Source organism: Clupea harengus, chromosome 3 (assembly GCF_900700415.2).
Source record: "Clupea harengus chromosome 3, Ch_v2.0.2, whole genome shotgun sequence".
Classification (NCBI taxonomy): domain Eukaryota; kingdom Metazoa; phylum Chordata; class Actinopteri; order Clupeiformes; family Clupeidae; genus Clupea; species Clupea harengus.
The window spans coordinates 22680171-22705563 of NC_045154.1; the positions used below are offsets into that span (position 1 = coordinate 22680171).

Below are 25393 nucleotides of genomic sequence, written 5' to 3' on the forward strand. Positions count from 1 at the left end.
AGGTATTATGATGAAAGCCTTGATTTATAGAAGCTAAAAAAATAGGATGAAAGAATATATGACATCAAATATGATTTATTTCATTCATCCTAGTTCCTTTTTGTTTGGCCAGTGCCTCTCAAGAAGTCAAACAGAACAGGATAAAAGTGTTATTAGAACGACAGTAAAAATCAAGTGGGGAAATGAAAACAAAGCTGATTTTAACTGCCATTCTATTTCATTTGTGTTTGCGTGGTGTTGTTTATTGCAGCTTTGGCGGTTCAGGTCTCCCTGTGTCTATGATGGAGAGCAACTGCAGAACCTGCATGCATTGGCACTGGCTCGATAATGGATAAACGGCTATTGTCTAGCATGCATCATGTTAAGTCAGTGCTGTACAATGCTGCCTTAGGTTAAGTGCACCTACATTCTCAATTTGTATATAAACAGCTGATTAAAATGTTGACCAGACTTAACATAAGTCGACTGAAAACGAATTTTCCTTTCCCAGAAATCACTGTCATATTGAAATCACTAATATGGCTGGCCTGAGTCTAAATGAAGGTGAGTGGAACAGGTTGAATGAGTTTCATTTTTATTTAGGATTGAACTTTGAACTATTGAATATTGAACTTTAATTTGTTCCATGAACATCTCTGACCAATATAAAATTAGACTGCCATGATAAGAACATCATGCATCTCATGTTGTCACATGATAGACACATGATAGAGTGTGGAACTGCATGATTTAAAATCTCATTGTTGACGTTTCCTATAATGAAAAATCATTCCCTAATATACATATCCTGAAAATGGTGCCATTGCTTGTGGTAAATGATACTGCAATACTAGGAGCCTACTGTCGCTAAGAGTTTAAAGAATGTTCAATTGGATACATGAGTTAGCCTAAGTAAATGAACCCTCACAGCAATATTCTTATATATTCTTATAATATAAAGAGATGGCAAGGGAGAGGGGACAAAGGAAGTGGAGAGGAAAGGCAGACAAACACGAGAACACATGTGACTCGAACAGTCAGGTGAAAACGTAATCACTGATTCAGCTTTGTGAAAGTCCATTTTACTGTTAGTCTTAGGTCATAATGTGAAAAGTGGAGTTTAAAAAGTTAGAATGCCATATTTATAATGACACACATAATTATGAGTGTGGGACAAAGGCATATCTGTATTTGTAGTGTTTTGAAATGCCATAAATGTAAGTGTACAATTTGTAGATGGGCTGCTAACATTCCCTTTAGTCTACCACAGGAAAGAAGAATAGAGAGAATATGATGAGTGACAACAGGACAGCAATTATGTCTTGTATTGATACCATTTTCCAGCCAACAACCTCCTTTCCTTGTACTTGAACAGGGGAAAGCATTAAAAAACAACACACCAATATGTAATAAGCTGATTGTGCCTATACCATGTGTGTCTGAATTAATCATTGATGTCAAATCAAGATGTTTGGGAATAAAATCATGAGTCTTTATTGTCCATTATAGGAATCCTGAGAAGTACCGTTTTTTTCTAAACATTGGTGCCTACCCACCTTTTCTACAGCTACCAACCTTTTTTTTTATTTTAGAGGACATTACATTCCAATTTTTACTTTGAAACATACAAACAGTGCTTAAATATTGATACTCTAAAATGAGCAGAGACATTCCATAAAAGTTCAGTTCAGTTCCATAAAAGTTACACAATTCAGTCACTTTCTAGCCAACCTGCAAAACACTTTAGATACCACTAGAGGGCGCACGGTTCCCTCCAGCCTTCTTGAAATGGTGACCGATACTCTGTATCTGCATGTGTTGTTTAATCAGAATAGCCATCTGGCATTAACTGGTTAACTGTTTAGGTAGTAACACCTAAAGTGATTTATAAAATATGTCCTAGGGTTGTCATACAAAAAGCACAACATACAATGTTCAGTGTTGTGCAGTTCTGTGGCCAAACATCTGTTCTATGAGTTATGAAAGTCATAGGCTTTTATATGCCAAGAGGCTGCTGGTGAATTTAAAGAATAGTGATGCATATCATGCAGCCATGTTCCAACTCACTTAGTGTATATTTTCACAGACTTTTAGGCAGTGCATAGTTTGTTTGTTTTTTAAGCATCTTTTATTGATGTATGCATTTAAATGACACAATGTCAGAGGTGAAATGCATCTGGATAAATTATAAAATAAAGATCTCAATAGATCTTGAAAGAGGTGAGCTTAAAATCACCTTTGACCCTAACATAACTGATTACATCAAGGCCTTCTCTTTTAGGGAATTGGATCTCCTCTCCATTGGGCAGTTCCACCTCAAACAGGTTGCCAGTCATCTTTACTTTAAGCTGCATCATGAAAACAAGTAAGAAAACAATTATAACCTGTATCATGAAAACAAATAAAAACATTTTTTTTTCAATTCTAGAGACAATAATATGTCCATGTGTTCATTCAATTGCAACATCTCCTCATATGGTATAATAGATAAAAACTGATTATAAAACTGACTACAATATTTGAATCAGAACTATACCATATTCACTCTCACATGCTTAAAATTAAACAAAGTTTTCTTTTCTGAAAGTGCCAGGAAATCATACAAAGTTGTGCCTAATAAAGTAAAACAGAACCTATTCTCTTTCATTTCTCATACCGTCACGGTTGTGCCTGGCTGAAAGGGGTTGTTGGTATGCCTTTCCTCGTCACCCCAGACACTTTCATGTTTGGAGTTGCAGACAATCGCTACATCATCTTTGAAGCGTGGGTTGAAGTGCAGGGACAGGTTATCTTTATCAGCACCAAGATCAATCTGGAACCTGTCCGACAACAAAGCATATTAACATGTAACAAACATGACGTATCCACTGATCAAAGAATCAACATGAATCATTTAGAATTCGAAATTTCCCAGATTAAATTGGCCAAAACGAAAATCTGGTTTTCACAATACACCACTACATGGAGTCTTTGCTCAGTAATATTGTAACATTAGCTTTTTACTTTGATGATTTAGATTGATTGATTACTGATTTTTTACCTCTCCGGATCACTGAGAACTTTCCCCTGTATTTTCAGTTGATCTCCAGGTCTCAGTACTATATTCTTGAGCTCACACTCCTGCACAAACAAACATGACAATGTTCAAGAATATCAAATAACCTCTAAATAATCAAACATGTACATTACAAATTAATTGTTAAATAAGATTACCATGTTTTGGTTGGGTTCAGTATAGTAGCACAGTGCAGCTGGCTGAAAGGGTGTCCTTGGCGGCTTGATACTGATAGCTTGAGAGGCGGTGGTTCACTGGTTTTATACGTTTTAACAAAACTACACATGATTATATTTACAATGTTTCTTCATCAGGTCAGTTGCTCCATACAATGGCCCCAGCTCCTAACACATTGGTGATAAAGATAAAACAGAGGAACTTTCTGATTTCATAGATTGCCACTTTCACAAAGTGACATAGCTAAAGTGATTCAATCACTCCTTAACAATGCATTGCTATTTTACCAGATTACCTGGACTTCTCCTGAAAGAGTTTGTATTGCATCAGATCAATACTAAATATCATGTGATACATGAATAAATCCCAAACAAAGTGTACTTGGTGCCTTGAAACATTTTGATATTTTTCTGTCTAGAAACAGCCACTTATAACAGCCACTGTCTCTATAAATAACTGAAAATATATGTCAAGACATTGCATTCAAGAGATATAGGGAAATCACACTGAATCTGAACATGTATGTGTTTATTTCAGTCATATTTATTCTGTCAGGAACACAGGCGCATCATAGGTTAATCTTTCTACATCCAATTTCTAGTCCGAAGAAGTAGCCTAAATGTATGAACGTCTATCAGACATGTTTTATACTGAGGGCATGCCCCAGGTATCTTTACATTTTATGAATTTATGAATACCGGTATCCATTTATAGTCTTCTCAGTAGTAGGGTGGGTTAAATGTATATGTATATGTCTTTAACATAATGTTTGCTTGTTGCAATTTGTGTATATTACATATGAAATTGATATAACTTCTTCTCAGACAGGCCAAAAATCCATGGAACAATGGACTTAACTGCTCTTATGTGAACACTTCCAAGTTGAAGCCTGTAGGGATACTGAGGGAACTTCCTCATGATATCGGCAAATATTAGAAATGATTTAATTTTATTTCCAACTATTAAAAGGTATGTGGTGCCTTATTTATATATGTATTCGTTTTAGTGTACCTGACCATATCCAAGTAAAAGCCCAAAGGCCTAAACATTTGCATGGATAGCCTATAACTTCAGAAACGTTCGCTCAAATACCTCTGGTAATATCATCATGTCATTTGTACAATATTTCTAACAATAACTGCGATAATAAACTGTTATTCAACTATACTATATACATATATCATCCATCCATCAATCATCCATATATATCCAATATAAAACGGGGCTAGAGACCTTTTTTTACTTTGTTATTTTATTAGTCCTCATCCCAGTAAAAAAAAAATTGCATGTATGACTTATCAGGTTCTTATTCAGGTAAAGGTACGCGCTGGTCAAATCCCCACATTGCAGTAGGCTGCGCTGCATTTAAAGTGGAACGGAACTTCGAATAAGGAGCAGCGAATAGGGAGCTAACTACAGCTTCACACTCCACAACCAGAAAACTGACTTCATCATCAGGACTTGCACGTGGGCAATTTGCCAAATCGTGTTGTCTGGCCCTTACACTACACGTGCTTCAAAGTCATGTGATGTGGTGTCGCCCAATGAAATTACGTTTCGTGTTGTTTCGGTCCTGGGACGACAGCGGCTTGTAGAATGTCAGGAGAGGTACCAGCTAGCTATTAAGTTAGCTTGTTAGCTAACTTTACCAATTCATACCAATAATCTGGCTATTTTCCCCTCTGCGGTTGTGCAGGCAAGTGTACGTTTTCTCATTTTTTTTCTTGAGACGGTAAGTCGACTGTCCTAATATCCTGTTGGTGTGCCCGTCAAGTGTCTAATGTTAGCTGTCACAGCTAACAGCTAGCTCTGTATCTAATGCTTGTCTTGTTATGATTTGCCAGTTAAGGTAACGTTGGTTATGTATGTCACTACACTAATGTAATGATAAACTAGTGAGGAGTTTAGTTGTGTAGTAAATGTGGATAACAGATTTAATAATACGCAAATTAGACAATGACAAAAGCAAGATACAACTTTTTAGTTTTACGGTTTTTATATTACGTCCTCCTACGCTACACTGACGATACTAAATCATCGTTAATGTCTAACGTATTCATTGACGTTAACATTAGATAGCCACCTCACTAAGTGTTATGAATTCGCTAGCCACGACCCATAGGCACTGCTCTTATCTAGCATAGCATTACGTTGTTACCTTGCCTGTTAATCATATTCACACAACCAGAAGGTTCCGAGCAGATCATCAGAAAAAAGCAAAGATATCACATTGTAATTGACTAATGAAAATTAATGAAATTAATCAGAAGAACAGTGATGAATATCTGTCTCGAAAAAGAAGAACGAAACGAAAAAAACAGAAAAAAATGACCATTGTGTTTCTTTTGATAAATGTCATTTTCTTAAGTCCAGACTTACTGATATCAAATGTCTTGTCATGTGGCATAGTCAGATATCATGGACTACCTGTCATTTCTGTGACTTGCTTGTTTTTCTCAATTTCATAGGAGAAACTGATACCATGGCCACAGCACAATCAACAGTGATGTTTGCAGTGTGCATCTTAATGATAACAGAGCTTATCCTGGCCAGAAAAGACTACTATGACATCCTTGGTGTATCCAAAGACGCCACTGAACGTCAGATAAAGAAGGCATTTCACAAGTTGGCTATGAAGCTCCACCCTGACAAGAACAAAAGCCCTGACGCTGAAGCAAAGTTCAGGGAAATTGCTGAGGGTGAGAAAATTATTTTTTTCTGTTTTGTTTATAGAATAGTATTGTATTTCACAGCATGTAATTAATGTTTTTTGTACATCAGAGTATACCGTAGTTATGTATTTCACAATCGTGAATTGTGTTCCATGCCTACTGACTCCAGCCTATGAATGCTATACATTGCATGAAGCGTGATTTAAGATCCATAAAATAGATAGGCTCTGCCACCACTGATGGACTTTTGATAGTCATACAACCACAGTTACATTTGTAACTACCATGTTTGTGTTTACAGATTTCAACCACATGTTACTAGAAAGCTTATCCCCTTAGATTTCACTTGTATAGAAATTTTGCTGCAGGATGCAGTTTATCTCCTCCAGTTTTTCTATAATTTCCTTTCTTTCTGCTCTCAGCCTATGAAACACTTTCTGATGAGAAGAGGAGACAAGAGTATGACCAGATGGGACATAGTCCTTTCTTCAATGAAGCTACTGGAGGAGGGGGGCGTGGGGACGGAGGAGGAGGAGGACAGCACTTCCATCACACTTTTGACTTTGAAGACACGTTCCGAGACTTTGACCGGAATGCCCAGAACCGGCATGCCCAGCACAGGCGACACTTTGAGGACCACCTGCGGGCCCATCAGCAGGCCCACCAGCAGGCTCACCAGCAGGCACACCAGCAGGCACAGGGACGCCACAAGCGGCACTTTCAGGGCGGTTTCGGGGCTGGCCTCTTCGATGACATGTTCGACGACATGGAGAAGATGTTCACCTTCGACAGACAGTCCAAGCAAACTGAGAGTCAGTTCCAGGGCACAACCAAACAACAGTGCAGGACAGTAACGCAGCGCAGAGGGAACATGGTGACCACTTACACAGACTGCAGTGGGTCCTGATGGAATTGAGGAGAGCGCCTGCTTGTCTGGAGTTAAACTCTTTGGGGAGAAGGTCTTTGGAGTTCTAAGTTATTAGGTTTGCTGCTGTGAAATGAGAGTGAAGTTAATAGTACTTTGTAGTACAAGTATAAGCTGCCTAACAAGGTTAGAGGATAGTTTGGTTTTGGTGCATTTAATGTTAGTCATATCTTTATAAGCAACTTGGCCAGACAGATATTATAGGAATCTGCAAGTTCTTTTGAACCTTTATACAGGGGTCTGCACATACAGTCAGAGAAAATATGTTTTGTTTACAATGTGTCTTAAAATGGTAGGGACAGTATGAGACGACACCCCTGTTTGTCACGAGTCACCTGATTGTCAAGTAAGAGAAGGTTATAGTTCCCAGACTTTAATACACTTCATATGTGGTCTGGGTAAACCAATGACAACCTAGCCAACCTCAAATTTTACCCAACCTAGCTGAATTTTACAACAGTATCGTTCCTTCTGTAGTTTGGAAGGAATGATTTGAATATAGGAATATAGAAAGACCAAAACGTTACCTTCATTTACATGGTGTTTTGAAATGAATGTCTTGCCAGCTATTTATACAGTTTCAAGCTTTCAATTGAACTGACTTTTTATATAATACACTGACAGAAGTTTGATTTGATTTTGGTTGAGAATGACATCCACATATTTTAAGAGGTGGAGCAGTCCTTTTATGTTCTACTGTTTTTGTTTCATTTTTGAACACCAGCAAGCTTCATGCCTTCTTGCCTGGCACTGATTACATCTCCGGGAGTATTTAGTTCAATTAGAATTTCTGATTTTACTTTGAATGACCCAACACCTTTGTACTGAATTGCTGCTCTGGTTTGTACGGAGCCCCTATGGGAATATAGGCAAGAAAAAAGTCTTTAAAGTTTCCCGTTCTCACAGGAAAGTATTGAGTGCGCGCGTGATATCTGGTGCACCCATGTCCCTTGGGGCTCTGTAGGTTTGCTCTGAATTCTGCTCTGAAGTTTATGTTTCATTGGTCATGCATGTATCGCGGCATGGGGGCGGCAGTGGTACAGGAGGTAGAGAAGTCGTTTAGTAATCAGAAGGTTGCTAGTTCGATTCCCTGTCGAAGCGTCCTTGAGCAAGACACTGAACCCCTAATTGCTCCTGATGTGCAGTGTGCCATCAGTGTAAATGTACAATGTGTATACATCCTTGTAAGTCGCTTTGGATAAAAGCGTCTGCTAAATGACTAAATGTAAATGTAAATCATGTGTTAGAGAGGTGCCTTTTTTCTGCAACATGAACTTATTAGTTACACAGTTGAAGCTACTCCTCAAAAGTCTGTTGTACATTGATAATGTAAGCACTTAAAGGGGCTGGATGAAAGCCTGACTAGCTGCCTTTTGGAGTAGTGTATTACTAGGGGTGTATTTGTACACCCCTACCTCCTCTCCCTTTGCAGAAGTAAACTAAACATTGGGGACTGAAGGCTACATGTAACATGGAAACATTTATATGATAGATCAAGGCTACCATTGGTTTCTTCATCAACATCCATTGACATTTATGTTATATTAAATTGAGCAAAAAGTGGATTATTTCATTTCTCCAAGAATTAGATAAGATTTTAGCAATTTAAAAACACCATTCCTGACAGGTTATTATAGCTTTCCATTTTCAAATTCATTTTTGTTTTGATAATATGTTTGTATTCAATCTGAATTTCCATTTAGTTTTAATTCACCAGAGGTTTCATTAGTTTCAGTTTCGTTTTTATTTCATGGACTCGCTTTTGTTGTTTTATTATAGTTTCAATTTTAGTTTTAGAAAGAGTTGTCAAGAAATAGTGCGGCATGAAGAATAATCTATTGAAGATATCAACATTTCAAGACTAAATTTACCTAAAATTTGTAGTAGGCTACATTTGTTTCGCACTGAAAGCCTGTTGCGATTAGGTTTTGCGAAAGTTTGTTTATATTTCTGCTCAACAGCCAATCAAATGACACTCCTCCCTTCTGTGCACCTGAAGCACCTTGTTAATTAGCTAGGATTGTTTACAGCTCGGTCCAAGCCACTATGTTTGTTTCCAGTTGACAGTGCCAAGACTGTACTAACACTAGTGTTTTTTAGATCACAAACACTGAATAGACAGCTAAAGGACCAAAAGTCTATGGGATTAGAATTGCGGACTGCATCTTTAATACACATAAAAGGCAAGAGCACGATTAAATATTTCAACCATGTATTTCAGGCAAACAATATGACATGGGTTTTCACGGTCAACCCTACCAGTAGCCTATAGTTACAGGTAACTTACAGGTTGCTGAAAAAGTGTCACTCATGCCCTGTCTCGTTATATTTTTAAGACTTGGGGAATTTTTCCCCTTTTATTCCTATGCCACAGATTCTGTCACCTGAATTTACCATGCATCCGCTTGTACTGCTTTCACTATTCAAGTCAAAATAGTCCCCTACAGGACTTGCAGGTTTCCTCTTTGACGTATCTGACTTGACACTTGATAACTACTACTACTACTTTTTTTTTTTTTTTACTAGTTCATTTTGGAATGTTTTAAACAAATATTCTTATAGCACCGTTGGGATATAATGCAGTGTGGCAGCCCTTTTTGTGAAGCAGCTGCATAACTACTCTTTGATTCTTTATATTTTACTTTTTACCTTTCCTGTTTTGTGAAATTTGTATATTTTCTTTCTTTCTTAAAATAACCCACTCTGAACCATATTAATAATCAGCGCTTTCAAATTTAATATGTATCTTGGCATATCCCCATAGGTTGATTTGTATTCTTGTTCTTGGTTTAGTGCACATCACATTGTGTATGTAAACAAAATGTACCAAAAACACAAGTTAATGCAGATAACCAGAATGTAACCCACCCACTGTATACACATTGTACCTTATCCATGTTTCAGTTAGTAAGGACCACAATATTGACCACATGTGAATATGATGCATACTGTGTTCCTTGACATATCACCTGTTACCTCATTTTTTGTGTTATTTGTGGAAGTGCAATATTGAAGTGCCAGCTCCCCCATTCCTCCTGTTGATACAGTACCACTGTTACTTGCTGGCCTTGTCTTTTTGATGAGTTCAAGCACTTTCAGTATATTAATCCTGTGGATGACATGTTTGTTAAGCAGATTGGAGCCTATGTATATTGGAAGAGAAATAAAAGCCCTGTATTCCATTGATTTTGTCTTGTGTGGTTTTATTTTGTACAGCACATAATATTTAGGCTTCAATTAAGTGAATCACAGTTTCATGCTTGACAAAACTTGTTTGTTGTTTTTGGCTTTGCACGCTTCCCCATAATATTTTGGACCTCCCTAGTTACTGTTGTGTGGGCAATTAAGTTGCACTGTTCCTTTCAGTGCAGAGCTACTATATGGAAATGTAGTTTTGAATGCAGTTTGAGTGACTCTCTTGCTCAACCTTACAACTCAAGTCCCAGAATGCACCACACTCATATGTACGCAGTTCTTCTATAGGCCGGGTTAGTTAAATGGCGCTGTGAGGGACATTGGATGACTTTGTGCCGTATTTAGCAGTGTAGCTGTATAGCTAGTCCATTCATTTTCACTGGTACCCGTTTTAGGAGACATGGAAGCCCTTATTCCAGTCATAAATAAACTCCAAGATGTTTTCAATACGGTCGGAGCAGACATAATTCAGCTGCCACAAATAGCTGTGGTTGGCACGCAGGTAAGGGATAGCTAGCTGACGTTATGGATTGTTTGTGTGGGTCATGTGGGTAAACCTGGAATCATTTACTAAATAACCTTACCAGTCTCGTTTTCTTGATGGCAAACGTATTAGTTCATATTTGTGCCGCATCATTTGTACATTTGTGAAGTGACTTGTGTTTCACTTGCTAGCTATCTCCACTGTGTGGACTTGATCTGCATTTGACACTTGACATAACTTGCTAAATACAAGCTAGCTGGCGGTGGTCATGCAGTTACCCTGTCGTGACTGTTACATGTATATCTACTCGCATTTAGAATAATTGTTTTCGGAAGTCATCACAATGTAGTTTCAATTTGTAAATACGAAAAGGACCGCACATTTCAATAGAACAATTCTGTCATTGCGGATATGGATCTTAGCCCAGTTAGCAGAACACATAGCTAACGTTAGCAGGCTATGAATGATGCGACACTGTACCCCAGCATCTGACTGTTGAGAGTGCAGGCGTGAAAGCACAGCTGTTCATATTGGAAAACCGCCTTATGTGAAGGACATGAAACTTTTTTAAAAGTAGGGCAATGTTGTATTGTTTCAGTGTATTTTATGACAAAGTAGGTGACCACTAATTACTATAATACACTTTTCAGAATATTGATGGGAATGCACTTGCGTGTTGCCATTCATACATTCAATTGCATGGTGTGACGTATAGTAAGAATGTGGAATATATGCTGTGTCTGTGAACTATAAATTCCCCGATAATGTGATCAGATTAGGGCACTTCTGAGGGTCTGAACTGGACATGGTGCAATCACTAAACTTTCCTTAAGAAATACTCTTGTACTTCAAAGTGTCTTCGCAGCCTTGTAATGAACAGGGGGGGGGGGGGGGGGTTGATTGTTATATTGTAAAGTGGTCATGAATTGCATGTACTGTGTATAAACGTGTCCTGGGGGTGTGCCATGGCACGCATTTAAAGCAGAAAGGATTTGCTAGTCTTTGGGGCAAGTGGGTGTATTCTGGTCATGATGGCTTTAAAGGGACAGCTTATTCTTGCTCTTTCACTGGACTATTAAGAGGATGTGTCTGTCTGGCCTTTCTGGCACCCAAGTGGCAAGGCATCACAGTGTCACAAGGACAGTGAGACAATGTGAACATGTTTTTATATGAGTCTGTCCTCTTGCTATTAGAGATGCGGTGGTGCATTGTTAAAAATGTAGGCTAGTTTTAGCTCTTTGAACCTGGTCAGCTAAATCCTACTCTGTGAAGCTTGATGTGAATTGCTTTTGTGAGTTTATGTTTTTATTTTGTCATTTACAGAGCAGTGGAAAGAGCTCGGTATTGGAGAGTCTGGTCGGCAGAGACGTCTTACCCCGTGGCACTGGCATCGTCACTCGTCGACCTCTAATCTTACAGCTCGTCCATGTTGACCCAGAGGACCGAAGGAAGACTGGTGATGAAAATGGTAGCGCACATGAGACCAACTCTTTTGTCATCACATTTTAAGAGCCAATTGTTGTGTATGCTGTGAGGGTTGGTCTGGTCAGATGTGACTCAAATGGCCAAAAGTGTATGAATGTGTGTGTGCCTGTCAGCACATGGTGTTTTCAGGACAAGTCTGTGCATCCCTTTTGTATTTTGTCCTTTGTCACGGACATTGACTATGGCTGCCCTACAGGTCAGTGCTGCAGGCCTGTCACTGCAATGGTTTAAAATGACAGAGATGACATTTAGAAAGTAAAGTGACTGGATATATGACTTTAGGCGGCACTAAAGTATGTAGCTTTACCTAAATATTTCCTGATATGTCACCATCTAAATGAGATTGTTGTTTGATGGATTGGTGCCAGAGACAACCAGTTTCAGTACTGTATAGCACATTTAGACAACCAGTCTCAGTACCGTACAACACATTTAGACAACCAGTCTCAGTACCGTACAACACATTTAGATAACCAGTCTCAGTACTGTACAACACATTTAGACAACCAGTCTCAGTACCGTACAACACATTTAGATAACCAGTCTCAGTACTGTACAACACATTTAGACAACCAGTCTCAGTACCGTACAACACATTTAGATAACCAGTCTCAGTACCGTACAACACATTTAGACAACCAGTCTTAGTACTGTACAACATATTTAGACAACCAGTCTCAGTACCGTTCAACACATTTTTGGAAGTGTATTTAGGTTAATAGTCGAATAGGTGTAGCCTTCTGGAATTGCAGGATGGTCTTTGTAAATACATATGTGTAAATACATGAACTGCTACATAACCATGCATTGTTTTCATCTTCAGAGATTTCTTCCACCGCTGTGCTCAAAAGTGGGGGGAATGGTACACTTCAGTAGCCCTCTCCAACACGGACAAAATGTCTTGGCCTATATAGTCATCTAGTAGTGCAGTGCTGCTTAGTGTAGATAAGAGAGTAGCCGTGTGACCTAGCAGTGAACCTTTGAGCTCTCATGATGACACGGCTACGTGTGGCTTGGTTGCATATAGTGCTACAAGACCTGCTGCGCCTGGCCTAACCTTTCTTTTCCTTGTCATCTCTCTCAAACTGCAGACCCCAGTACGTGGAAAAATGGACGCCTTTACAAAGGTCTCCTTTTCCGTGTTCCTTGCCCTTTTTGTGTTGAGCAGCTTTGGACTGACCTCACTTTATTTGCCCCCATCCCTCCACCAATTCTTTCTTTTTTTTAAATGCTTCCAGTCGTAGTTGCCTAGCTTTACTCAGAGGAGTCAAAAACATGCTAAATGTACAAGATTTAGTATGGTTGTCTTACATTAATTCTTGTGATTTAATGGGGTGAAATTCTCGATAAGTAAGTGGGGAGTAGGGGTGTGCAGAAATCTAGTTGTTTTTCGGTTGGTAACTGTTTGGATTCACACAATGATTCAAACAGGTCCATAAACACAGTGAAGGAACCTCCTCTCAGAATTTGTAATTGCTAGCCTGACTAACTGCAGTCATGTCCTTGGTGTGCCCCATTAGCCTAGCTGTAATTAGTGTAGTCGATGTTAGAATGGAAAATTGCACATTTTCTAGAATTTCCTTGTCTCTCTTGCCCTCTTTTCTTTCATGATGCACTACACTTTGGCTTGTCACAAATGTTGTCTGTTATTAATCCTTTTGTCACACTGTTTGATGAACTTGTAAACAGAGTTGTTGTCCTCTTAGAGCAAAAACATCCAGACCAGCTGAACAAACAAGCAGCTAGTTCCCCTGAGGCCTTAAACATTATGACAGTGTTTTACCATCGCTGGTGTTGTGTGATCTGTTCCCCATGACACTGTGGAATATTAGGGCACTGAGCATCTCATGGTTCTTCTTTTCCCCCCAAAGGTATTGAAGGAGACGAATGGGGAAAATTTCTACACACCAAAAGCAAGGTACGTTTTCACACCATGATTAATCAAATCCCTCCTGAACAAAACCTACTGTACTTGCTTGTGAAAACAGGAAGCTGTGGGGAATAAAGCAAAAGGGTTACGTGTGCAAACGCACGTGTGCTATAGCTAACCTCTTCATGCCTCAACAGATAAAGTTCTGTGGTGATCTATATATAGCACTGATACTGCCCTATATATCTTACTGTGTTTATGGTAGAGCCTTGCCTATTGTTTTGGTGCCTGTATTGGGAAATTGAAATAAGATGTTCAAATGGATTTAGTATAGTAATATTTAAAAGATCTCCATCGTGTCACATTAGGAAACATGTCTTTGTCCTCTAGATTTACACAGACTTCGAAGAAATCAGGCAAGAAATTGAAAATGAAACTGAAAGGATTTCTGGCAATAACAAGGTATGACCTTTCTCCTCCTGCCAAACTTATCTGCTGTAGCTAGTAAGTCTACTTGATTTGGCATGCAGCTATCACCAAAATATTGGTTGCATTAAATGTTTCAGTCCATAGTCCACATTAATATACCATGTCATTAAATTGTAATCGATGTGTATCTGATTTTAACTAATTTAATTTGAATGAGTGGCTCCACTGATTTTCATCTCACATTTTCTGCAGGGTGTCAGTGATGAGCCTATCCACCTGAAGGTCTTCTCCCCTCATGTTGTTAACCTGACGCTTGTAGACTTGCCTGGCATCACAAAGGTATTGCCATGTCTTATTGTTATTGTGTGTCTTCTCTAGTAATCTCTAGGTTCATAACCGGTTGTACAACTTTCTACTATTCAGTGCCTGGCTGGCAGAGAAGATAGATTTGGTTGATGCAGTTTGTGTTTGTGTATTTGTGTGTTTTTGTCTGTGGTCTCAGGTCCCTGTGGGAGACCAGCCCAAAGACATTGAGCTCCAGATCCGAGAGCTGATTCTGAAGTACATTAGCAACCCCAACAGCATCATTCTGGCCGTGACGGCAGCCAACACAGACATGGCCACCTCAGAAGCCCTCAAAGTGGCCAGAGAGGTGGACCCGGATGGTAAGTCCCTTGACCTCATGCCAGGCATCTTCAGCGCTCTCTCCTTTTTCCTCTCTTTGTCTCTGTCTCTGTTATTAATAATAATAATAATAATAATGGATTTTATTTGTATAGCACACTTTAAAATACAAAGAAATCTCAAGGTGCTTAACATAGTATAGACAGTCACGAGCTTGTTCCAGAGTCGTGGCCCCAGTGAGGAGAAGGCACGATCTCCCATTTTAGTAAATTTTGTCCGGGGAACTGCAAGGAGGTTTGAGTTTCCGGACCTAAGTGTCCTTGATGTGAAATGAGGGGTGAGGAGGTCCTGGAGGTAGGTTGGGCCGGTAGTGTTTATGGCCTTGTGAACTAGGAGAAGGACTTGAAAATTATTCTTTGGTTGATTGGAAGCCAGTGGAGGGAGTGGAGGACTGGGGTGATGTGTTCTGATTTCCTTGTCCAAGTGAGAACCCGGGAAGCACTTTTCTGAACATAATTAAATATTAATATATAAATTATTGATGCCTCCTTACCATGGACCCTTTTTCACTGTTTAGATTCTTACCCCCTTTAAGGTAATTTTTGAGAGTAAACTCATGACAGTGGCTGAGTGATGCACGTGAGAGTCTGATTGTTACGTTTTAGAGCTTACTGTAAGCCTGTTTGCTTTTTGGCAGGCCGGAGGACATTAGCCGTGGTGACAAAGCTAGACTTGATGGATGCTGGGACTGATGCCATGGATGTACTTATGGGGCGAGTCATCCCGGTCAAGCTGGGGCTTATTGGTGTGGTAAACAGGTATTGCCTTTTCTAAAGCGCCTCCAAAGCTTTATCCCAACATGTGCTCCTATCCCAATGAGAGTCTACTCTTATTTTTGGGAACTGTTTGTTTATGTACATATGCACATGGTCAAGCTCAAATAACTACCTAATAAGAACAGTTTTTGTTGATACTTTGATGTTTTCTTTCTCATTGCATTGGTGTTGCCTCACTTGTAATTATTTCTGATGTCAGTGCTATTCTTTTTCTGTTTTAGGAGCCAACTTGATATCAATAACAAGAAAAAAGTAGCTGATGCCATCCGTGATGAGCATGCCTTCTTGCAGAAGAAGTACCCCTCCCTTGCGAACAGAAATGGTACCAAGTACCTGGCTAGGACATTAAATAGGTAGGGCATTTCACTGTTTTAGTAACCTTAAAGTGCTGCAGTAATGTCAGTTATCCATAAAGTCATTGATTATACGGCCCTAAACATTAAGTTTAAGTGTAATTTTATATGCTGCAAAACTAGATGCTGACATGACATGAAACTTGAATTACAACTTGTAATTTGCCTCCAAATTAATGTCTGTTTTTCCATGGGCAGATTGTTGATGCATCACATTCGTGACTGCCTGCCAGAGCTGAAGACCCGGATAAATGTGCTGTCGGCCCAGTACCAGTCTTTGCTCAGCAGCTATGGGGAGCCCGTTGAAGACCAGAGCTCTACCCTCCTCCAACTCATCACCAAGTTTGCCACAGAGTACTGCAACACCATTGAGGGCACAGCCAAATATATAGAGACCGCTGAACTGTGAGTGCCTATGCTTTGTTCCCACTGGCTTTGACTAATCACCAAAAGTCTGTACGGCTCGTGATTTTCTGTGAATTTCAGGTGTGTGTAATTGAATGAATCTTTCAGATGTGGGGGTGCAAGGATTTGCTACATTTTCCACGAGACCTTTGGGAGAACACTGGAGTCGGTGGATCCATTGGGTGGCCTCACCACCATCGATGTGCTGACCGCTATCAGGAATGCCACGGTGGGGATTAATTATCTATTTATGTTCTGAGCCCTTGCAAAAAGTCACAGTCACAGAGGGGCAGCTGGCTGATGTGTGTGTGTGTGTGTGTGTGTGTGTGTGTGTGTGTGTGTGTGTGTGTGCAGGGTCCCCGTCCTGCGCTCTTTGTGCCAGAGGTGTCATTTGAGCTGCTGGTGAAAAGACAGGTGAAGCGGCTGGAGGAGCCCAGTCTGCGCTGTGTGGAGCTGGTGCATGAGGAGATGCAGAGGATTATCCAGCACTGCAGCAATTACAGCACGCAGGTACACTTACACACACGCATTCACAAACGCACATATTCACATATATATTTATACACACACACATATATTCACCTATATATATGTATACACACACACACACACACACACACACATCTACACATAGCTGAATGGTGCAACAGTAACTATTTGTATTTAGTTTGTAATATTTTTTTGTTATGGCATGAATGGGCAAGGAATTGTTTCTGATTTGTGACATCACAATGGTCTAACATAAAATAACCTTCCAATGGAACCTGCTGATTCTGAGTCAGTTAACCAGGATTACACCTTCTCCCCGTCCTTAATGTGATGAGAAACAGCATTAAACACCATGGACTACCGCAAACAATATGAGCTTATACTTGAAAAAAACCGAAGGATGCAGGAAGACATGCGTGAGATGAGCAATAGGTTCTCTTGGTTTTTCAGCAGTACATCTGTCCCACAGTTTTCATCTCTGAAAGAGAGTGGCTTCGGACATGGTGACTTTGACATCAGCCTCCATCGTACGCGTCACCCCCGGGCTGTTTTTGAGCAGACTCTGCCCCCTCTTGCTGAGCTTCGGCATGGCCTGCCTTTACCAGGCCTGCCTTGCAAGCTGTCAGAGACCTTTTCAGCACAGCTGACGCGACGTCAGGAGCTGATCAGGACCAACAGTCAGATAGTGCAGCAGATACACTCCCAGTTCAGGAGCCTGAATTCTCTGCGGCCCCTCAGGAAGACCTGTAGCAACAAAGACATCATAATAAGTAGAAGGCCCGCTACGGTGTCTGGTGTTACAACAGTCTCCTCCAAAGAGAAATTCCAGAGAGACGGGTATTCCCATGAAAGGTTCCATTTCTTTGATCAACCAAGTCTCCCAATTGAAGCTGCCATCTCGGATGAATCGCATGATGTGAATTGCCTCGCACAAGCCTCTGATGTTGACATGTGTGTCTCACAGCTTAATCATTTCTCCCTGTCCGTGCCAAAGTGTCACGAGCAAGGTGGGCTTGGAAGTATCAATGACAGTGGTGCCGTCTCAATAAGTCATAGCATTTCAAGGCTTGCTTTGTCTAGTCTGGACGCTTCCTGAAGATTCTAGGCATTAGGAAACTCCTTCAAAAAGAAGGCTGCCCGTCTTCAGAACCAGTGTTCAGGATCTCCTGTTACATTCTTTATTTTCCGGCATTCAGTCACAGTGACCGGATATATAAATCTCTTTTTTTTTTCTTAATAATTATTATTTAATTGAGGTTCTTAGCAGTACAAGTCAATAAAAAGTAAAAACAAACACTGACTGTTTTGTGTTTTATATATGTTTTATATGTGTTGTATATATTGGGTGCAAAGTATTCTCTCTTTTTCTCCATTAATCAGTATTGTGGCACACATGTTTAAAGGCTCACATGAAGATTCAGTGGCTGGAGTCAGTCACGTGGTGTTTGAATGACCCAGGAAATGTTACTGAACAGTACTTCTGTTAGCCCTTTTGGCGTTAGTTTACATAATAATAATAATACATTGTATTTGTATAGCCCCTTTGATACAAAACAATGCATAGATTGACCCAATCCACTAGTAACTAACCTTTTGCCTAGTTATTGACTGCACACTGTTCTATTTAGGTGCACTGCTAAATAAATCAACATCAGCTGTCAATCATGCTGCTCAGACATATTCACAAAACCTTCTCTTTTGTCAACAGGAGTTACTGAGGTTCCCAAAACTTCATGATGCCATTGTGGAAGTTGTGACTTCCCTCCTCAGGAAAAGGCTGCCAGTCACCAATGAGATGGTAAACTCTCTTTTCTTATCGACTCGTACAGAATAAGAATGGAATGTCGCTACATTACTAATGTCTCTTCATTCTCAATGCACTCAATATACATTTAGTTTGCAATTTGTGTCTTTTTTTTTTTTTTTTTTTTTTAGGTTCACAACTTGGTGGCAATCGAGTTGGCTTACATCAACACCAAGCACCCAGACTTTGCTGACGCATGTGGCCTGATGAACAACAACATTGAAGTGAGTGTCTCGCTCTCGTTACGAAACGGACTTCGACACTTGTGCTGATTTGCTGTAATTTAACTTTAATACAGACGGACAGTACTTCTGCGTTGTGCTGTGTGACACGCGTTTGAAATGTTCTGTGTGCAGGAGCAGAGACGTAACCGAATGCGGGAGCTGCCCACTGCGGTGCCACGGGATAAGGTACTGCACCCCCCCCGCCATCACTCCTTCCTTCTTTGTTGTCTTTTCAAACCTTTTTTACTCTTTCACATTCACTGTTTCACTTTTACTTCCACTTTTGTCTGTGCAGTAGGTGACTCTTTCTTGGGTATGACAGATATTTACTTGTTGTACACACCCATTGATGTCTCTCCTTTCTTGATTCAGACCTTGTTGGATATTTGAAACTTTTGTCACAACGAGGGAGAGTTTTTCCCCGACCCAGTTTCTCAAAGATCAAATGGGGCTTGCGACATTTTTTGCCAAAATCAGGCCTTCCATTTCTTTAGAAACTCTGTTCAGTCCTCTGCTCTTTTTCTTATTCCTCCTCTTTTTCTTCTTCTACTTCTTCTTCTCCTCCTCTCTAGTCCCTTAAGGGTCCAGGTGGCCAGTCCCCTACTGAGCAAACAGGCTCTCCTGAGGGCGAGGGTCTTAAGGTGTGTGGGGCCTGTAGTTTACTGTGCACCCAAAGCATGTATGATGGCCCCACTACTCTCCTAACCATCAATCAGTTGCCATTGACTGGAGCTCTACAGTCCATCTAATTTCCCCCAATGTTGAACGAACACTGTGCTAAGAAGAGAAAAAAAAGATTGTAGGCCTTCAGTTATTGGCTTTTTTGCAACAGTACCACAGTCTCCTCTGCATGGTCAAACAAACAAGGATAAACCACGTCCATTCAAATGTTTGTTGTGGTTTGTTGCAGTGTGAGGTGCCTGCTTATTCCTTTGTGTGAACAATGTCAAAAAATGTTCTCAATGTACTCACTGCCCTGCCTGTGTCGTCCTCATCTGCCCTGCATGTTGACCCACTGCCTGTGAGAAGCAACCTTTAACCTTGAGTCAGTTTAGGTCCTGGTACTGTTTTTTCGTGAACTACTCCGACATAAGCCATCTTTAACTGAGTGCAATCCTGAATGGTCTCCATCCGTGTGCATGTCATACATGTTTGACTAAGATTGTCTTTGCTGAATGCTTGTTGGTCATTTTGCTCCCTGAGCCTGACTTACAATGTGATACTGAGTTGATGTGTTGTGATTGCTTGGCTGAATGATGTGACTGTGTGGTTGTAACTTTTTAGCAGTAGACATTGCATGATCCTCAGTGCATGTTTGGTACTCGGACAGCTGGGGACAGCTGAAATGTTGAAATTGACATAGACTTAAATCCGCTGCAAACGTGGGTAGCTCTTCTAAATTCGTCAAAAAATTGTAAAAGGCACCATTCACCATTACTGTTTTCTGTTTGAATCAGAAGTGCTACCTTGAGCCCCACAATTGGGAGGAATTGGTTCAGAGCGTTCTGACACAGACTTATCGTCAGGGCCAATTCGTCCATGGTTGTCCCCAGACATCTATTTTAATGTTGCCATGTACGTCTTGCTCTGCGAGGCTAGTTGTTGAGTGTTCTGCTGTTGGATAGCTCAGCCTCATGTCTGGTGTGTATGTGTGTCTGCAGGCAGGTGGTGCGGCCCAGGGAGATCAGGATGGAGGCACGGGCAACTGGAGGGGAATGCTGAGGAAGGGAGAGGACGGCATGATGGAAGACAGAGGCAGATCACAGGCCCTGATGCCTCTCAGTCCCCAGAAGGGCTATGCAGTCAACCTCCTAGACGTGGTGGGTGTGCCCCTTCTACCTGTTCCCATTAAGAAAGTGGCACTTAACGTTTGGTCAGGGATGTGGTTGATTGTCTCAAAAACACTATGTATTATGTATGTATGAGGCAGTATGTATGAAGTGCAGTGTTTCCCCTAGGTTTACAGCTTTGTGGGGGGGGGGGGGGCTGCGGCACGGTGCACGCGGCGTGGCCACCGACACAAACGCTTAAAGGAATCATGGTGTTCATGTGTTTCTTTTAATGACAGCAGTCAATATAACAACTAAACATCGGAACATGTCTTTTTATGACAATTATCCACAAAGTGTGCAGCTTTTGTCGCTGCAGTTGTGTATCTTTCTGGGCTTCTGGAAGAACATTTTTTAAGATATTTGCGGCCTAAAATTCCTGATTTTGCAGGAGCTTTTCCAAAAAGTTGCGATGAAAGTTTTTATTTTTAGGTTTTTGTTGCAATGAAATTGGCGAAACAAGTGAAAGTTGCGATAAAAAGTTATGAATTGTCCTCTTTGTAATTATAATTGAGTTATTTGTTGAAAAATAATTGATTATTAAACAAACATTAATTCATCAAGAACAAAACGATTGAGAAATGGTCCTCTTAATAACCTCACCAATATGCCAAACAAAAGATTACCAGGACTACAAAAATTTAGCAAAATAGGCTTTACTTATCCACAACGAAGTGCACATGTTGGCATTACAAAAGGACCAGTACGACTGAATAAGATGTTATGAATGTCTCAGCCTTCATATGACGAAAATTAAAAAAAAAAAAAAACAGCCTGTGTCACTATGATCTGTCTCGTCATCTGACGTCCTGCCTGTGTTTCTGCCGTTCTCATTGCTTATCAATCTGTTTTGCTATCCTTGTTTATTTATTTTATCCGTATAGGTGTTGATGTTCAATTTCATATATTAATTTAAAGTCGTCCAATTTCAAGTCATCCATTCTTCAACACTAGCTGCTACCTTGTCTTCAAACAGAAAGTAACGTTAAATCTCCATGGCAACAGGTCTTGAGGGTTTGGCAAATAATCGGATTTATTGCTTCCTTCATTATTCACAGCAAAATAAATAATTTTCGTTACATTTCATAGATTTATTAGCAGACTCTATGTAAAAAGGGCCACGCACAACTCACGGAAAAAGATAAAAAATGGAAGCCAGATCTATTTCTGAATTTTCGGTGCGGACATTCTGTACGTACGTTCTGTTTCCACGTCTGTTGTAGCCATTCTCATTGGGCCTCATTGTCGACCCTACCGAGGAAAAGATCTCTGCCGGATTCATGAACGCCTGGATATTAGTTTTTTAAAGCTTAAAAGTGTCCGTAGCTGTGCACTGGTTCTTAAGCCCAATTCTGTCCGCTGGTGGGAGCGTGCTCACCTGTGTGTGCGCGCACGTGTCTGTGTGTTTGTGCGCATCGCGGCGGAACTCTGCCATGCGCGATACAGAGAGCAGAGAATTGTAAACGCGCGACCATGTAGAGACAGAAATTACATGCCGTCGTGTAAATAAGATAAATAACATAAGGCTATTTATTTTGTTTAATAAAAGAACAAGCTATAGACCTGTTCTATAGGAAAAGTAACCTTAAATTACTTCCGTTGTGATTTGGCGCTTTATAGAAAATAAAATTGAACAAAATTAACTTGACCTTCCAGGGGGGGCGGGGGGTGCCGTTGGGGGGGCGGGGCGCCCCCCTAATATAACGGTAGGGGAAACACTGAAGTGTAATCTAAGAATAAAAAAGTTCAAGTAGTTTAAGTAAAAAACTGAATTGGCCAAAACATTTGCTGTCAAGTGGGTGCTAAACTGTTGAGTTTTCCTCAGCATCATGAATCAAGAGCCATTGACCCATTTCTCAGAGGGATAATCTCGGAATAAATGTGGGTCTTTCTTGTTGCCTTGCAGCCTGTTCCAGTTGCTAGGAAGCTTTCAGCACGGGAACAAAGAGACTGTGAGGTTATTGAGAGGCTTATCAAGTCCTATTTCCTCATTGTCCGCAAAAACATCCAGGACAGGTAGATCCATTTTATTTGAATTCACCTTTTAATATCATCAATTTAATGTTACTGAGTGAGAGTCACACTCCAAGTCCTTCTAGATGTACATGTATGTTTGACCTTTGACCTCAGCCTCCTCATTCTGTATTATTATTCTGTATCGCAGTGTGCCAAAGGCCGTGATGCACTTTCTGGTGAACCATGTGAAGGACAGCCTACAGAGTGAGTTAGTGGGTCAGCTGTATAAGTCTGGTCTCCTAGACGATCTCCTGACAGAGTCTGAGGACATGGCCCAGCGCCGGAATGAAGCTGCTGACATGTTGAAGGTGCGTACTGATGAGCACTCCGAGGTCGTTACGTTCCTGCTGACCATTAGCGTTTTTATTTGATGCTTGTATTGGGCTGGTACTGACAGACAAAGACAATTGACCGTTTATAGTGTGTGTTTACATATTCTCCAATATTTACATTATGCACAACAGCGAGCACCGCAATTTGTAATCCACAAATCAAGGTCCAGGTCACAAACATAAGGGTCAGGCAAACTGCATGCATAGAATGCATAGATGCATAGAATTTTATAATTTCCACTTAGCACACAGCTATTTCCACTCCAAAACAACTTCAGCTCTGAAAGATATTCCTCGTATTTTGCGGCATCTTCTGTTGAAGTAAAAACAGCACAGGAATGCGCGCCGCCTCCAAAGAGGAGAGAGAAAAATAAGAAAAATAAGAAAACAATCAAAACACAGGAGCAGTATTCCCGTGCACGTCACTGAGGCACACACGCTTCCAGGAAAAGGAATGATAAAAGTACACTTATTGGCTACCACAGAAATTCTGTCTATGTGTATACTGTATGGCAGATTTTAGCAGGATATAAATGAGCTTGTTAGACATGACTGGTTGAAGGTTATGAGCTGCACGGTTAGGACAAGGCATTCATTGGAACAGTTCAAACATACATTTATGAAGAATTGGTAGTGTTTAGATGATTTTGGTGTTTTGTCTTTCATTGTTTTTTTTGTCTGCCGATGCATCGTTCTCTTTCCTCCACACATAGTTTACTAGTCACTGACATTAGCTGACTTGGTGCTCACAAATCCTGTTTGGTTGTCCTCACAGGCCTTGCAGAGAGCCAGCCAGGTGATTGCTGAGATCAGAGAGACCCACCTGTGGTGAGGACCTCCACTCCCGACCCCGCCACTCCCTCACTCCCCGCACCCAAGCCCCGCACCGGCCGGAGCCCCCTTCCCCTCCGGAGTACCGGCTCGGCCAACTTGAAAATGCACTGGTGTCAATTTGTGTGTGCTGAACATAGTTTTATTATGTAATATATGGACTGTTGGACTACAGGAAGGGTATCGCATATCTTCATTCACCTGCACACGCCCGTGTCCAGTGGAATCTCTCAGTTGTAAGTACGTTGTGTAAGTAACCATGAAAGGCTTATCATTGCAAACGGCCTCCAGTTGACACGAATGTTGGGTCCCTGATGTAGCTTAAATTAAAGGTAGAGTACGAAAAACTTTATTTGTGGCTCATCAGCTTTTAGTTTGTGGTTTGATTTCAACTGCACTCATCCTTTATCATTCAAACACTGTGCTGAACTAATCATTAAAAAAAAGCATACAGTGACACATTTCACTTTAATGACCACGGATGGCCCAGTTCTCCAAATTATTCACAAAGTTAAGAGCCAGAGTTTGCTTCTGAACAAAAAGAGTGTAAAAGTTTACTTTGAAGACTTCATACAATGTGTTATTGATCAGAGAGAGTGCACCCAATTTAAGTCTTCCTGGTGCCGTATTCATCAGGATGATCATCAATAGGTTATATTTCTGCAAAACCGCGTTCATGGTTTTTCCTTTGTTTTTTTTCTTTTTCACATGATTACAACAGAGTTGTATTATACTCATCAAGACAACATGTGTAAAGCTAAAGTTATTTAATATCCAGGTTGTGTGGTGGTAAAAATGGCACCAAAAAATATATATTCTGAAATGTGGCGAGTCACAATCCTTCATAATACTACACTTCATAATGATGTATGGTTTTAATGTTTTTTAGGGATATTTTCTACCAGTCTGTAGCTGTTGATAATTTACATGTTGTTGCACTGAAGTACTCTCACACAGACATAAATATTCATCACCCTTATAGGTACTACGGTGATTCCTCGGTTCTTATGTCCTTAGGCCTGGGGGTCTGCACTGTTCTGAGGTCACTGTCCCTCTCTGCTTGCTCTCCTGCCACTACAAAAGCTACTTTTCCCTCCATGTTCTTCCTGTTTCCTCTTTCGGTTCCTTGAGTTTCTCTTCCCTCACACATCTCTTCTCTCTGGTACTGCTTGGGAGCTCTATTCTGGCTCTTGCCCAGTTTTACTTGTTGGGCTGGTTAACCACAACTTCTGTCTTTGTCTTCATCTTGAAGTTCCCTCAGTATCTTAGCCCTTTCAATGTGACCTATTATGGACCTAGTCCAAGGACATCTATCCCACGCTTGATATAGTACCTTACGCCACCGCACTCTGTGTTTCTTGTCTTGGTATTCATTGTCT

At 40.5% G+C, this 25393-nt stretch overlaps 3 protein-coding genes across 9 annotated transcripts; 2 read left to right on the forward strand and 1 right to left on the reverse strand.

Annotated features, from left to right (window-relative positions):
- Nucleotides 1-1454: 1454 nt before the first annotated feature.
- LOC122132814 (galectin-2-like) lies at nucleotides 1455-3251 on the reverse strand. Its single transcript, XM_042707451.1, has 4 exons — nucleotides 3193-3251; nucleotides 3020-3099; nucleotides 2636-2798; nucleotides 1455-2327 (listed from the first exon to the last, which is right to left on the reverse strand). The coding sequence occupies exons 1-4, from the start codon at nucleotides 3193-3195 to the stop codon at nucleotides 2181-2183; spliced, it is 393 nt and encodes a 130-aa protein (XP_042563385.1). The 5' UTR covers nucleotides 3196-3251; the 3' UTR covers nucleotides 1455-2180.
- Nucleotides 3252-4759: 1508 nt separating this feature from the next.
- Nucleotides 4760-9994, forward strand: dnajb9a (DnaJ heat shock protein family (Hsp40) member B9a). Of its 3 annotated transcripts, none has more exons than XM_012842523.3 (3): nucleotides 4760-4943; nucleotides 5680-5910; nucleotides 6306-9994. In XM_012842523.3, exons 2-3 carry the CDS (start codon nucleotides 5694-5696, stop codon nucleotides 6788-6790), a joined length of 702 nt encoding a protein of 233 aa, XP_012697977.1. In that variant the 5' UTR covers nucleotides 4760-4943; nucleotides 5680-5693; the 3' UTR covers nucleotides 6791-9994. The 3 variants fall into 3 exon arrangements, with proteins under 3 accessions (XP_012697977.1, XP_031420870.1, XP_031420869.1); XM_031565010.2 differs by having other exon boundaries at nucleotides 4760-4913; XM_031565009.2 differs by having other exon boundaries at nucleotides 4760-4907.
- Nucleotides 9995-10264: 270 nt separating this feature from the next.
- Nucleotides 10265-24366, forward strand: dnm1l (dynamin 1-like). Of its 5 annotated transcripts, none has more exons than XM_031565002.2 (20): nucleotides 10265-10505; nucleotides 11811-11955; nucleotides 13064-13099; nucleotides 13844-13890; nucleotides 14233-14304; nucleotides 14524-14610; nucleotides 14774-14936; nucleotides 15593-15713; nucleotides 15953-16084; nucleotides 16283-16489; nucleotides 16598-16718; nucleotides 16844-16999; nucleotides 18687-18776; nucleotides 18914-19006; nucleotides 19139-19192; nucleotides 19579-19647; nucleotides 20668-20826; nucleotides 22742-22851; nucleotides 23000-23159; nucleotides 23959-24366. In XM_031565002.2, the coding sequence occupies exons 1-20, from the start codon at nucleotides 10404-10406 to the stop codon at nucleotides 24013-24015; spliced, it is 2181 nt and encodes a 726-aa protein (XP_031420862.1). In that variant the 5' UTR covers nucleotides 10265-10403; the 3' UTR covers nucleotides 24016-24366. The 5 variants fall into 5 exon arrangements, with proteins under 5 accessions (XP_031420862.1, XP_031420866.1, XP_031420863.1 ...); XM_031565005.2 differs by lacking the exon at nucleotides 10265-10505 and adding an exon at nucleotides 11668-11706; XM_031565006.2 differs by lacking the exon at nucleotides 19579-19647.
- Nucleotides 24367-25393: the final 1027 nt, after the last annotated feature.